The 12,988-nt window shown below is 43.7% G+C and overlaps 1 protein-coding gene across 4 annotated transcripts in view; it reads left to right on the forward strand.

The window, feature by feature from the left end:
* The first annotated feature begins 2,036 nt into the window (after positions 1-2,036).
* The window catches only part of sec24c (SEC24 homolog C, COPII coat complex component), a 28,532-nt gene continuing 17,580 nt past the window's right edge, over positions 2,037-12,988 (forward strand). Inside the window, exons 1-8 of one of the 4 annotated variants that reach the window (XM_015962903.3) lie at positions 2,037-2,178; positions 3,452-3,630; positions 3,786-3,863; positions 7,297-7,423; positions 10,173-10,324; positions 10,405-11,112; positions 11,195-11,337; positions 12,061-12,129. In XM_015962903.3, the coding sequence (XP_015818389.3) occupies positions 3,471-3,630; positions 3,786-3,863; positions 7,297-7,423; positions 10,173-10,324; positions 10,405-11,112; positions 11,195-11,337; positions 12,061-12,129 (1,437 nt within the window). In that variant the 5' untranslated portion in view covers positions 2,037-2,178; positions 3,452-3,470. The remainder of the gene's footprint in view (positions 2,179-3,451; positions 3,631-3,785; positions 3,864-7,296; positions 7,424-10,172; positions 10,325-10,404; positions 11,113-11,194; positions 11,338-12,060; positions 12,130-12,988) is intronic. The other 3 variants (XM_015962904.3, XM_015962905.3, XM_015962906.3) reach the window with 3 other exon arrangements.

The following is a 12,988-nucleotide window of genomic DNA, read 5'->3' on the forward strand; positions in this document are numbered from 1 at the left end:
CTGTGCAATGCTCCACTTGAGAAACATCCTTTAGATAGAAATGATTGATATTTCGCATTCCGAACAGATGCTTACATTTTTCTATAATAAAATGGTGTCTTTATTTTCAAACAAAAACATGGTTCTAAATGCTGTTTCTATAGTAAAACTCATGTCTTTATTGTCAGAAATTGTCAAGAGATTCTCTTGTACTGTATAACCAACTTTAGGCCAAATTACTCTTTGAATAACATTTTAGCAACATTCAATAGCATTTTGATAAACAAAAAATATTTCAACCAAAAAGCTTTTTGTAACCTAAAGCTTTGTAGATAAACCGTGGGTCACACAGCACATTAAACATTAGACATCTTTAAGCTCGCCACAGTTATGGTTTGAGAATCTGCTCAGGAATTGAAACAAGGATAAAACAAAATGTGACATTATTACTGAAAGAACATTCTTACCATAAATTTTAAAATGGTTGTCAGTGTTCGTCTTTTTCAATCAGCTACGATGATGACTCGCTCCTCTCCATTCAGTGCAAAAAGAAAGTGGTTCCTCAGCTGGGCGCCTCATGGCAGGTACACAGGGTCACCTGCCCAATTCAGCAGGACTTGCTCTTTTCACTTAAAATTAGTTTAGGGACATTAGCCAAAATAAAATAAGTATATCTAACAAAATGCAGGTGTTTAAGTAACACTTGGAACACTGAAATAACGGTCATGAACTCAAATCTGCAGAGTTAGTAAATAAGTTTGTCATTTTTGAGTAAGATGAACTTGATAGAAGTCTGTAACTGTAACTTTTCAGGGAAATAAGTTATTTGAACTCACTTTGTTTAATAAGATATGCTGTTAGGTTTTTCAGTGTGGTGCTTGTTCATGTAAGGCCCTAAAGACCAGAACCAGGGTCTTGAAATGAACCCTGAAATTGACTGGCAGCCAGTGAAGCTGGAGGAGAAGCGGGGTGATGTGGGTGTGTTTGGAGGACTTGGTCAGAAGCCGAGCACAGGCATTCTGAACCACCTGTAGACAGTTCAGGGAGGTTCTGCTCAGACACGTGAAAAGAGAGTTACAGTAGTCCAAGCGTGAGGAGATGAAGGTGTGGATAACTGTCTCAAGCTCAGAGCGGGATAGAATGGGGCTCAGCTTAGCAATGGTCCTGAGATGGAAGAAGGAAGAGCAAACAAGAGAACTGACATGAGAATCCAGGGTGAGAGCTGGGTCAAAGAATAAAGAGCTGGATGTGCTGAAGATGGAGCAGATAGAGGAGAACAGTAAAGGCCCTAGCACAGAACCTTGCAGGACACTATGGGCGAGGGAGGTGGAGGAGGACCTGAACTTGGAGATGGCCACAGAGAAGGAACGCTCAGACAGATAAGAGAAGAACTCCAGAGCCATTCCTTTTAAATAATCACAAAATAATTTGTATCCTCTGATAAAAAAATTTATAATAATAGCAACAAATAGGACAACAATTAAACATCTTCATTATGTTTTTCTTTTGGACACCAAAGGGCTGAAATGAAAAACAAATGGTGTCAGGAAGGCAAATATAAAAGATAAATACACAGCCTTATTCTTCTGATTCGTCAACATTTGTGTCCATATCGCAATCTTCATAGAATAGAATAGAATAGAATAGAATAGAATTGAATTGAATTGAATTGAATTGAATAGAAATTCCCTTAATTTTACCACTATAGGGAAATTTTGGAGTACATCAGCAATCACATTCACCACTGGATCATCAAATAAAGAATAAGGAATGAAATTATTTACATTATAAAAAAACTTACATAAAATATCCTATTGAATTAACAACTTATAAAAAAATTACAGTGTAAAAAGATTAGCCTTCAGTGTTCATGTTGCCTTTGCATGGTTGAAATGAAGAATTGCATGTTAGCTGGCTGATGGCACTTTTAAATATGTTGGTAAAAAATCAAAGTACAGAGTGAAACTATTGAATGTAATGTTGGCAAACAGAGGAGGGAAGAACGGCGGAAGTGGCGGCGCGGTGTCCGGATGTGGACGTGGCACAGCGCTGCAGCAGTTCCGCTGAATGTCCGCGTCTGAAGAAGGGATTAGTGAGCAACACTCCGGGACGACATCGGCTTTTTAGTTTTGTCGCTCAGTGGGCTTTTGTCGTTTGCCACGATTAAAGGATAGCCTTACGATTTGTTAATCTTCGGAGGTAGGTTTCGAATTGACACAGCTCTGAGTGTGACATACTAGCCCGGCTTTACAGGACATCTTGGATTTCCCTATCCTGTTCATGCTAGCTAATGCTAACGGGTATGCTAGCAGCTGGAGGTTACAGGCTCAGCCGGTCGGTTAGCATTTTCTAGCTCACAGCTGTTTCAACCACTGCTGCTGTCATCGTGATTCAAGTTAGCCTGTCGCTAACGCTAGCATGCGAAGTTTGCTCTCAAGCTAAGGGCGACACGTTTGTTAATAGCTCCCCTTTCATTTCGCCCAACTACATTATTATTAAAACTCTTTACAACACTGGGTTTGAACTGGACTCATTTTTTACAGTTTGATTGATTTGTTATGCTACTGCTAGCAGGCTAACCAGCTAATTTTAATGCGGCACAGCTAGGGTCCACTGTCTTTAGTTTTTTTTTTTCTGCAGTCCCACACAACTCCCGTGATCGATCTTGTTTGCGAATCTTCTGGTTCCAAGTAATTTATTGACGAGTTTATATTTTAGTCTTCCTCTGACTTAGATCTGAAACATAAGTGCATGTATGTCATTTAGCAGGCCTGACATACAAAATAGCTGTGCGGCTTCACTAGTAGTGATTGTATTTCTCATACGGTCCCTTCCCTTCTGAATTATTGAAGGCCTCCGCTCGTTTAGCCCATGTTTGTCAGATGATACCCATGTTTGTCGTGTAAGTTAGACTAGGATCTAGATGCCATGTTTATAATAAAACAGCTGCTCCACATCTGGCATAGAAAAGTCATGTGTCAAGCTCCAACTTTGTCATTGTTGAGACTTAAGACTTTAAACAGCCACCCAGGGGGATCTGCTTTAGTTGATTGTTGTCTTTGTTGCACCATTTTCATGTAAAACTGCTGATTAGTTTATGCTTGGACTCTGAAGTCAGGAACCAATGGAAACCGTGTAGGAAAGGCCATAACAAACATCACAAACCAGTGAAGGTGTTGTACTTGAACCAGGAAACAATAACCTTACAGGATGGTTTAAATTTGTCAGACAGAAGCTATCAAGTCTTTTGTGTTTATGTTTGTGAAGAGAGAAGATTGAAGGACATACACTTCAGAAGATGAAAAAAGTTGTCATTATTTATACTCTATTAGTTGTGTTTTTGATTATTTCACGATTAGTTGTGCTCATGACCCCAACATCATCTGTGTCTCAAGGACTTTCGCATATCTCCTAATCATGTTTACACTTAGCAAACAGATGAAACAAGTTGTTTTCTGACATTTTTGTCTAGCTTTAGGGATGAACTGAGGATGAATGTAAACCAGCACACTCCAATGGCCTCTCCATATGGCCAGCCCCAGCCTGGCTATGGTCAGCCCAACTACGCACCCCTGGATGGGGGGTACCCAGCTTCGTATGCACCCTACAATGGTCCTGCTTCCGCCTATCAGCCTGGGGTTCCACCTCAAGGTAAAACACTGCTTCCAGACCAGCTTCTGTGTGAATTAAATCTCAGACACATCCACTTGAGGAGAACCCTGTGCACACTAATCTAAATCTTTCATTTCTTCATTTACACTCATTGCCTCGTATCGTCTGTATTTGCCCTCTTTCTTGTATTTCAGGTTATTCTTTCACAAGCTTTCCTTCTAAGGCTGTGGCAGCCAACCCAGCCTCTGACCTCTCCTCTTCTCTTGACTTAGGTAACTGCCTCTGCCTTTCACTCGTTTCACTCATCGACATACATACAGGTGCTGGCCAGTAAATTAGAATATCATCAAAAGGTTGAAAATATTTCAGTAATTCCATTCAAAACGTGAAACTTGTACATTATATTCATGCAATGCACACAGACCAATGTATTTCCAATGTTCATTACATTTAAATTTGATATTCATAAGTGACAACTAATGAAAACTCCAAATTTGGTATCTCAAAAAATTAGAATATTCTGAAAAGGCTGAATATAGAAGACACCTGCTGCCACTCTAATCAGCTGATTTACTCAAAACACCTGCAAAGGCCTTTAAAAGGTCCCTCAGTCTTGTTTTGAAGGCACCACAATCATGGGGAAGACTTCTGACTTAACAGCTGTCCAAAAGACAATCATTGACACCTTGCACAAGGAGGGCAAGACACAAAAGGTGATTGCTAAAGAAGCTGGCTGTTCGCAGAGCTCTGTGTCCAAGCACATTAACAGACAGGCGAAGGGACGGAAAAAATGTGGTAGAAAAAAGTGTACAAGCTCTAGGGATAACCGCACCCTGCAGAGAATTGTGACGACAAACCCATTCAAAAATGTGGGGGAGATCCACAAAGAGTGGACTGCAGCTGGAGTCAGCGCTTCAAGAACCACCACGAGGAGACTCATGAAAGACATGGGATTCAGGTGTCGCATTCCGTGTGTCAAGCCACTCTTGAACATGAAACAGCGCAAGAAGCGTCTCGCCTGGGCCAAGGACAAAAAGGACTGGACTGATGCTGAGTGGTCCAAAGTTATGTTTTCTGATGAAAGCAAGTTCTGCATTTCCTTTGGAAATCAAGGACCCAGAGTCTGGAGGAAGAGCGGAGAAGCACAGAATCCACGTTGCATGAGGTCCAGTGTAAAGTTTCCACCGTCAGTGATGGTGTGGGGTGCCATGTCATCTGCCGGTGTTGGCCCACTCTGTTTCCTGAGGTCCAGGGTCAATGCAGCCGTCTACCAGGAAGTTTTAGAGCACTTCATGCTTCCTGCTGCTGACCAACTTTATGGGGATGCAGACTTCACCTTTCAACAGGACTTGGCACCTGCACACAGTGCCAAAACCACCAGCACCTGGTTCAAGGACCATGGTATCCCTGTCCTTGATTGGCCAGCAAACTCGCCTGACCTTAACCCCATAGAAAATCTATGGGGTATTGTGAAGCGGAGGATGCAATACGCTAGACCCAACAATGCAGAGGAGCTGAAGACGACTATCAGAGCAACCTGGGCTCTCATAACACCTGAGCAGTGCCACAGACTGATCGAGTCCATGCCACGCCGCATTACTGCAGTTATTGAGGCAAAAGGAGCCCCGACTAAGTATTGAGTGCTATACATGCACATTCTTTTCATGTTCATTCTTTTCAGTTGGCCAACATTAGAGAAACAAACATTTTTTCATTGGCCTTTAGAATATTCTAATTTTCTGAGATACCAGATTTGATGTTTTCATTGGTTGTCACCTATAAATATCAAAATTAAACGTAATAAACATCGGAAATACATTGGTCTGTGTGCATTGCATGAATATAATGTACAAGTTTCACGTTTTGAATGGAATTACTGAAATATTTTCAACCTTTTGATGATATTCTAATTTACTGGCCAGCACCTGTATATGGAGAATGGGTTTCCATAGACTCCAATAATAAGTTTTTGTACTAAAATGGGAGGTGGCCACCACCGCCATTTTGACCGTGTCACAGGTTCCATCAAGCCCAGACAATTCCATGAAAGGGAGGAGAGGTGGAGCTGAGGGTGGGGCTGTAAGGTTGGGATCAACTGACGACACCCGGTCGAACTAGCTACAAGCTAACCTGAAGCTAACCCAAAGCTAATGCGGAGGTGGGAGCTAAGCTAACGGAGACAGCAACCTAGCTATAACCGGAGTTAACTGTGCACAACACCAGAGCTTCTGAGTCAGAGATACGCCGGGCTGACCGCTGGGTAAAACCGGGTGGAACACAGAGGTCTCCGAGAGCTCCACAAGCCGGCAGCCGCACAGCAGACAAGCACCGCTGCAATCTGAGATGCGCAGAGCTGCCGCTGGGGAGAACCAGTTGGAAAGGTTTCCATCCCAGAGCTCCACAAGCCGTCAGCCCGCACAGCACACAGAAGCCGCGATCAGACATAGATGCACCGAGCTGCGGGGAGGGGAGGACCGGGTGGAAAACAGAGGTCTCCCAAGAGCTCCACAAGCCGATAGTCGGAACCCAGCTCCACCAACATGTTATATTTCAACCCATTTTCTAAAGTGCAGCATTATGTTAAATGCACTGGGTTTGACCCTTTTACATTTAAATTTCATGGTTAAACAGTACATGTTAAAATCTAAGCTCAGCTCAGCAGTGACCTAAAATTCATAAATATATTTTTACTTACCGTAAAAAATGAAGTGGAGACTCCTTGGACGCTCTATTAGTGCAATTAATGCCACAGCAAGTCATTTTGTCCAACAATTGCACAAAAAATATCCAAAACAGAATACACAAACACAGAGACTCAAAATGCCGGAGCAGTTTGCAAGCCAGACCGAGGCTCTACTGAGGCCTTTCCACGGAGCTAGCTCTGTGGTCACATGGGTCTGATGCTCATTAATTATACAGAATTTTAGGCTTTTAATACACTTAAACAGAAGAGTGAGAAAAAAATTCACCCCCCTCAGAGATGTCATGAGTGTAAACTAGATCATTTAAACCAAAAACATGTTTTGGTACCAGGCTGTAAACATGTTTATTTCTGCTGTGAAATTGGTATTTTTAACATGGGAGTCAATGAGGATTTGCTCGCTTCTGACACCAGCCCCCAGCGGATGAGGGTGCAACTGCAATTTTTGGTACTTCCGGGTTGAGACCCAATTTCTGAGCCGCATTGTGGGGGCTTGGTTTCACTCTTCCTGTAACCATCAGGTCATTTGGATCTTACCGTCCCATCCTGTTTTCCTTGTGAACGACTGACCTTTGGCCCTCATTGTTTACTTTAGCAGTGGTTTACCTCAGCCAAATGTATTAAATGTGTTTCTGGTATGTGGATCATGTGGCTGTGTGTATTTTCACTCTGCATTTAGATCAAGTGTTTTGTTGATATTGATCTGGTGATTTAGTTAGTTTCTGTTGGTTACAAGCAGCATCTCTAAAGTATTAGGTGATATTCTCTTATTTTACTGCATCTCGATTGGCAGACAATCTTAGCTGACCCGGATTTTGGATCTAGTCTCAGCTCCTGACCCCAAAAGCCAAATCTTGGAATGTTATTAGTTGTAATTTGAAAATGTCTTTGGCATTTTGCTGTTAAGCTCGAAGCTCTGATTTAGTAAAATTTAGTGGATTTATGTATAAAAACTGTTTCATCCTATTTCTTTCTATTGTGCTTCATATAATCCTTTTCATCAGGTTCTGCTAGGGGTCCTCCCACCTCTGCACCCCCTCCGGTCTCAGCCCCTCAACAGTACAACCAGTACAGCCACAGTCCAGCAGACATGCAGAACGGACCCCCACCGATGACACAGGCGCCACCCAGGTACAATTCAGTTTGAATGGTTGTGTTTTTAAAAGAGCAAATTTACCGAGAAACCATTTTTTACTCATTATTCTTATAAATGATCAGTAACTAAGTTTTTCACGCAGGCTGAACATGAAAATAGTCTCCTACACCTATCTCCTGCATTAGTTTCTGATAATAGATGGTGAAACTCTAGGATAGAGACCAACTGATATATTCAACTATTTCTGTTATTGGCCATCGGCCGAAATGATTTTTAAAGGCTGATTAATCAATTAACATCAGGCACCTGTGTGGCCAACTGCCACCTCTACTAGACTGAAGAAAGGACCTGAAGGACCCCAACACACCGCGAGCCATGCTAGAACCTTCTTTTAATTTACATTGTTTTATGCTAAGCTAAAACAAAACGTACTGCTTCCAGATCAGGAGAATAACTGAGCTTGTTGGCTACACAATCATTTTTCTGACTTCTCTAACTGGGAACTCTAACAACAGACAAAATTTTACTTCTGAGTGGAATATCCCTTTAAGTTTGGTGTTTAACTCATTTACTACCAATGACGACTTTGCATTTTTTTACTGTGTGGGCATCAGAACGAGCCCCCACACCGTGAAAACAAACGTCCCAGCTCTAAAGCCGATCTTCATAAGCGTACGCCACGCATCACGTGATCAGGAAACAGAAAATCCATGTGTTAGAAGATCGTTTTGGGCCGCTGCTGTAAAAAAAAAAGTGAGGCGCGAACCGGAAAAGCTTCTGCCGATCACAATTCAACAACAGGTTGTGAAAGAACAGATAATGCTTGAAACGCGCGGATTCTTCTTGTTGTAAGAGGTGAGTCTACTCTTTGTTTTGGTTGTTTTGGTAGTTTTGGCGCTGACATCATCTTAAAGCGCAACGTTCTGACGATAAGTCGCATTTTGGGGGGAAATTTTATTATTTTTCTTACAAAATCTGAGACCAAGCATTTCACATTGCAAGACAAGTACCGGTAACAATAAAAGAATAAACAACCAGCTGTTGCAATATTGAGGCATTGAGGTGTGGAGCAGAGGATGCCTGGATGTGCACCACTGGCAGCGGGGAGGGAGAGCTGCAGCCTGGGTGGGTGGGTGGGGGATCCAGGGTGCTGCAGCGCGCCACGGTCTCCAGCAGAGGATGGCGGTGTTTCAGACCCTCCCAGTGGGTGGGGAGAGCTCATTCCTGGGCTGGAGCCGGCCCGCAGCACCCCGTCACAGGCTGCAGCAGGTGATGGCGGTGTTTGAAACCCTCCCAGCGGGACAGGGGAACTCATTTCCGGGTCAGAGCCGGCCCACAGCGGCGCGCCACAGGCTCCAGCAGGTGATGGCGGGGCAGAGGAGCTGAAACCAGGTCCGGAGCCGGCCCGCAGCAGCGCAGTATACATAATTTGGTATATAAGTCGTAGGACCAGCCGACTATAAAAAAAAGTGCGACCGATAGTCCAGAAAATACGGTAATCGGCTTTAGTTATCAGTCATCAGCAACAAAATTCTCGAAAAATCTGTATCGGTGTTGGCTAAAAAAAATAAAAAAATAAAACCTATCGGTCGGCCTCTACCCTTAAGATTTGAAAAGCCTGACGGATCTGAATCACACTGTCATACACTCACCCATCTTGACTCCTGACGGGGAAGGCTGTTGTTGGTTTAGCATCCATAAAACACAAGAGAACCTCTCGACTAGCAGAAATTACCTGTTAGCATTAGCAGCTCCACCACTCAGCAGAACTCCACCAGGATTGTGTTATTTGTGGAGATAGAACATCAACATTGCAGAGCAAACAGAGTCAGTGGTGGACTCACTTTGCCGTTAGACAGTCGGAGGCGATATGTCCAAAATTCAAGAAATAAGACTCCAAATCCTGTCGTCTGCTGCCAATTTCTCCACTGACTGACTAGATTTCAAACAGAAGCATCTGAGCTTTTGTTTCCCCAGAGACCAACTTACAAGGCACTCATCCCACTTAGAGACCACTGCAAATGTATAATAATATGAGTAAATTTGATCTTTGAATTAATTCAAATTCAGAAGCCTGCCCAAGCTGCCATTTAAACACACCAGACAGTTATGAAGCCTTGTGGTTATCTGATATGGGAAATACTTAAAAAAGAAAACTATTAATTTGGTCAAATGCATTTTAATAAACTTAGTGGAACTCGCTTAAAATGCCCAGCATGAGCCTGGAGGATCGGTTCCAGGAGGGGTTTGTGTGAGAGTTTAAAACGCTGGATCAGGTGTTGTGAATCAGCCAGGTGAGATCCTCATATTATTGTCTTGACTGGCTTTGGTCCAGGAAAATTAAGCACTTGGATCAAAGCATTACCACGGCTGTTGTAGCAGATTAATTATAAATGAGTGTGTTTTTCTTTATTGGTGTTAATGTGAGCGTGTCCACATGCAGCTGGTCAGAGCTCCTTTGGAAGTGAGACATTTAAACCGGTGTGTAAGTCTCGTGTGCTGTTGTAGCACACCAGTATGAACTCTTGATGTTCTCTCCATCTGTGGCATTTAGAGTCATGAATAACTGATCTTTCTACAGGATCATTTTTTATCAGCCACAGTTTCACTTCTTCCAGTTAGAGGACATCATCACTCTCAGGTGTACATGCAAATAAAAAAAACCTGTTTTGCTTCATACTCTGCCAAGAAATGCTATTCTTGAGGCAAATCCAGCTGAGGAGAACTGATTTCTCTGATTTGGTACCACAAAACCAGATTTTTTGAGTTGTGGTGTGTTTGCAGGCCAGCTGGATCTCAGCCGTATGGGTTGGGAGGGGGGCAGCCTTCCTACCCTCAACACTACGCTCCTCCACCCACAATGCAACAGGTCACCAACCAGATGGGCGGGATGCAGCTCACATCTGGACCACCAACCCCTGCAGGGCTGGGATATGGTGAGTGTGAGTTTACATTTACACATGATGTCAGAGGCATGCACACACACACTCACACACACTTTCTCCTCTCTGTTCAGCTCCACCTCACAGCTCCCAGCCTCCCATCAGTACTTCCTACCAGTCTGCACCTCAGCCCTCTTTCACCCAGGCTCCTCCTCCCGCGTCCTCTGCTCCCACCCAGCCACCTCCTCCCAATGCTCCTGCAGCTTCTCAGCAGTACTACAGAGGTCCTCCACCTCCTCCTCAGCCGCCATTTAACTCGGCTCTCCCCCCGACCTCTCAGCAGCAGTTCCTCTCCTCTGCTCCGCCACCTCCATCTCAACAAACTTTTCCTCCCTCCTTTTCGAGTTCCATCCCTCCTCCCAGTTGCGCCCCAGCTCCCCCAGTTTCCCAGTCACAGCAGCCCTTCTCCACTCCTCAGCCCCATTTCTCCTCAGCACCTCCTCCTGTTAGCCAGCCTGGCTTTCCAAGTGGTCCGCCTCCTCCTGCCCAAGGCTCCTTCCCACCTCAGCCAACCCCGTCCTCCTCGCAGCCTGGCTCAGTTCCTCCTCCTGGTCCTCCTCCGACCTCAGTCACCTCTGGACAGTACCCCACCCCCATTCAACACCAACAGCAGCCTCCTGACTCTCAGCCATCCCCGTACCACTCAGGGCCACCTCCTCCTAGATTTCAGATGCCTCCCACTGTTAACCACCTCCCTCCAGGACCACAGAGCCCACCCGGCCCCCAGGGGCCCCTGCAGCAGCCTCCCTCTCCACAGACAGGATACCCTCCTCAGCAGAACGGTGAGGACACAGCCTTTGAGTTGAAACCAAACATATTCTAATCCATTTCCCATGATGCCATGCTGCTTTGTGCTCCTTCCAGGTGCTTTCGGGCAGACAAGAAGCCCCCAGGCTGGTTATCCAGGTCCTTATCCTGTGCAACCAAACTACGGAGCCCCTGCACCTGCTCCAGCTCCTGCTGCACCTGCACAGAAAAGACTCGACCCTGACGCCATCCCCAGCCCGGTGAGCAGAACAAACATGATCCGAGTAAAAGTGCTGCTGACGTCACTTCTCTATTGCAGCTTGTGATGTTGTTGTTCTGAGCTTGTGTTCCTGTTTATCTCGTATGAATAAATATGAATGACGAGATGAAAAATCTGTTCAATAGTTTATTTACTGCAGATCCTGTCTGTTTTAGGTTACGTTCTTAAAAGTTTATCAGTTTTATGATGCTTTATTGTCTAATTATGTCGTTTTTTTAAGATTATCTCATTATCTGTAATAATTATTCTTTAAATACACAACTATAACTAGTTTTCAGTTTGTTATAAACGTACCTCATTTATCTGCGGTTGGCTAGGCTTTATGAACATCAGGTGGCCTACTTCTCTGTACTAGAACTGCTCTTTAATCCAAACATGAAGATCTTTTTTGTTCCATACAACAGAAAATTCTAGTTTTTCTATGGTTATTTAGATCCTGCTGTATTCCTTTAAAACTCTGGTTTCAAGCTTTAGTCATTGTTACACATGGAGGTGTTGCATGCCTCTGGGCCTGCTGGTGTAGAGCTGCAGTAACACTAACCTGTAAATGCTACTATTCAGTTTCTCTGTTAACCATCTTCCTGCATCTCTGCAGTCTCGCTGTGTTGTTTCTGCTCACACTCCTTTTGTGTCTCTTCACTCTGTATTTATTAATTTTTGTCCTGTTTTGCACTATTTGCCGGACAAACTTTTGAATGTAAAGCAAGCACCTGACATGCCAGCTGTGCAGAAATCAAGACATAGAATAGATCCAGATGCTATTCCCAGCCCAGTAAGTTTCTTGTGTTCACGTCTCTTTTCCTTGTTTATACTATCCTCTCTGCCTGGTCAGGTGTGTCTCCATTTGTTGGAACTTTAGGGTGAATTCTGCGAGAGAAATTGAGCAGGAAATACGATGGCTTTGTCCTCCCAGCTGTTGTCTCCGTGAAATCTCAGCTTTTTCAGGACTTTGCACAGACGTCAGCGTATCGCGACTGCTTCAGCAGTGAGCGATGTCACTGTTCAGCATCAGAAGTTGTATTCTGTCAAACTACGGCATAATTTTATCCATTCGGAGGACGAGAGCAGCTGTGTGATGTAAAATGTGGCGTTCAATGGCCAGAATAAGCTCAGTTTTTTACGGTGCTCTGTGAGATAATAAAGCCTAGTGACTTACTTAGGCGTAGGGGAATTCGGCTGTGATTTTTGGTGTTGGGAGTTTATAAGAGCAGTTTAAAATCAGCGCAACTGGTGCTTTTTTTTTTGTTTCCATTCTGTTGATGTCATTTCTTTTCTACTGAGTTGCAACCAATCAGTGTGAGTCAACCAAAACTTATGCTCAGCTACTTTACCACACAGACATCAAATACTTAGACGCAATGTTTACTGGCGCTGCCATAGTGGCCGGCTGCCATCTTGGATGGATCTCCATTCGCCCCAGTTTGTTTATTTCTACTGGGGAAGGCGTTTACCCAACTAGAAAACATGTTATGTTTTTTTTTTTTTTTTTTTTTCAAAAAAATCAAACACCCGGTATGGCATGATTGTTAAAATATAGATACAATAAAACTCTTATGAATGTTCGTTCTGTGTATTGATTCAGAATCGTCTTCTTTTTTCTTATTTATTTTCTTGTTTTTTTACCTTTGGCT

The sequence above is a fragment of the Nothobranchius furzeri genome, chromosome 16 (assembly GCF_043380555.1).
Source record: "Nothobranchius furzeri strain GRZ-AD chromosome 16, NfurGRZ-RIMD1, whole genome shotgun sequence".
Taxonomy (NCBI): domain Eukaryota; kingdom Metazoa; phylum Chordata; class Actinopteri; order Cyprinodontiformes; family Nothobranchiidae; genus Nothobranchius; species Nothobranchius furzeri.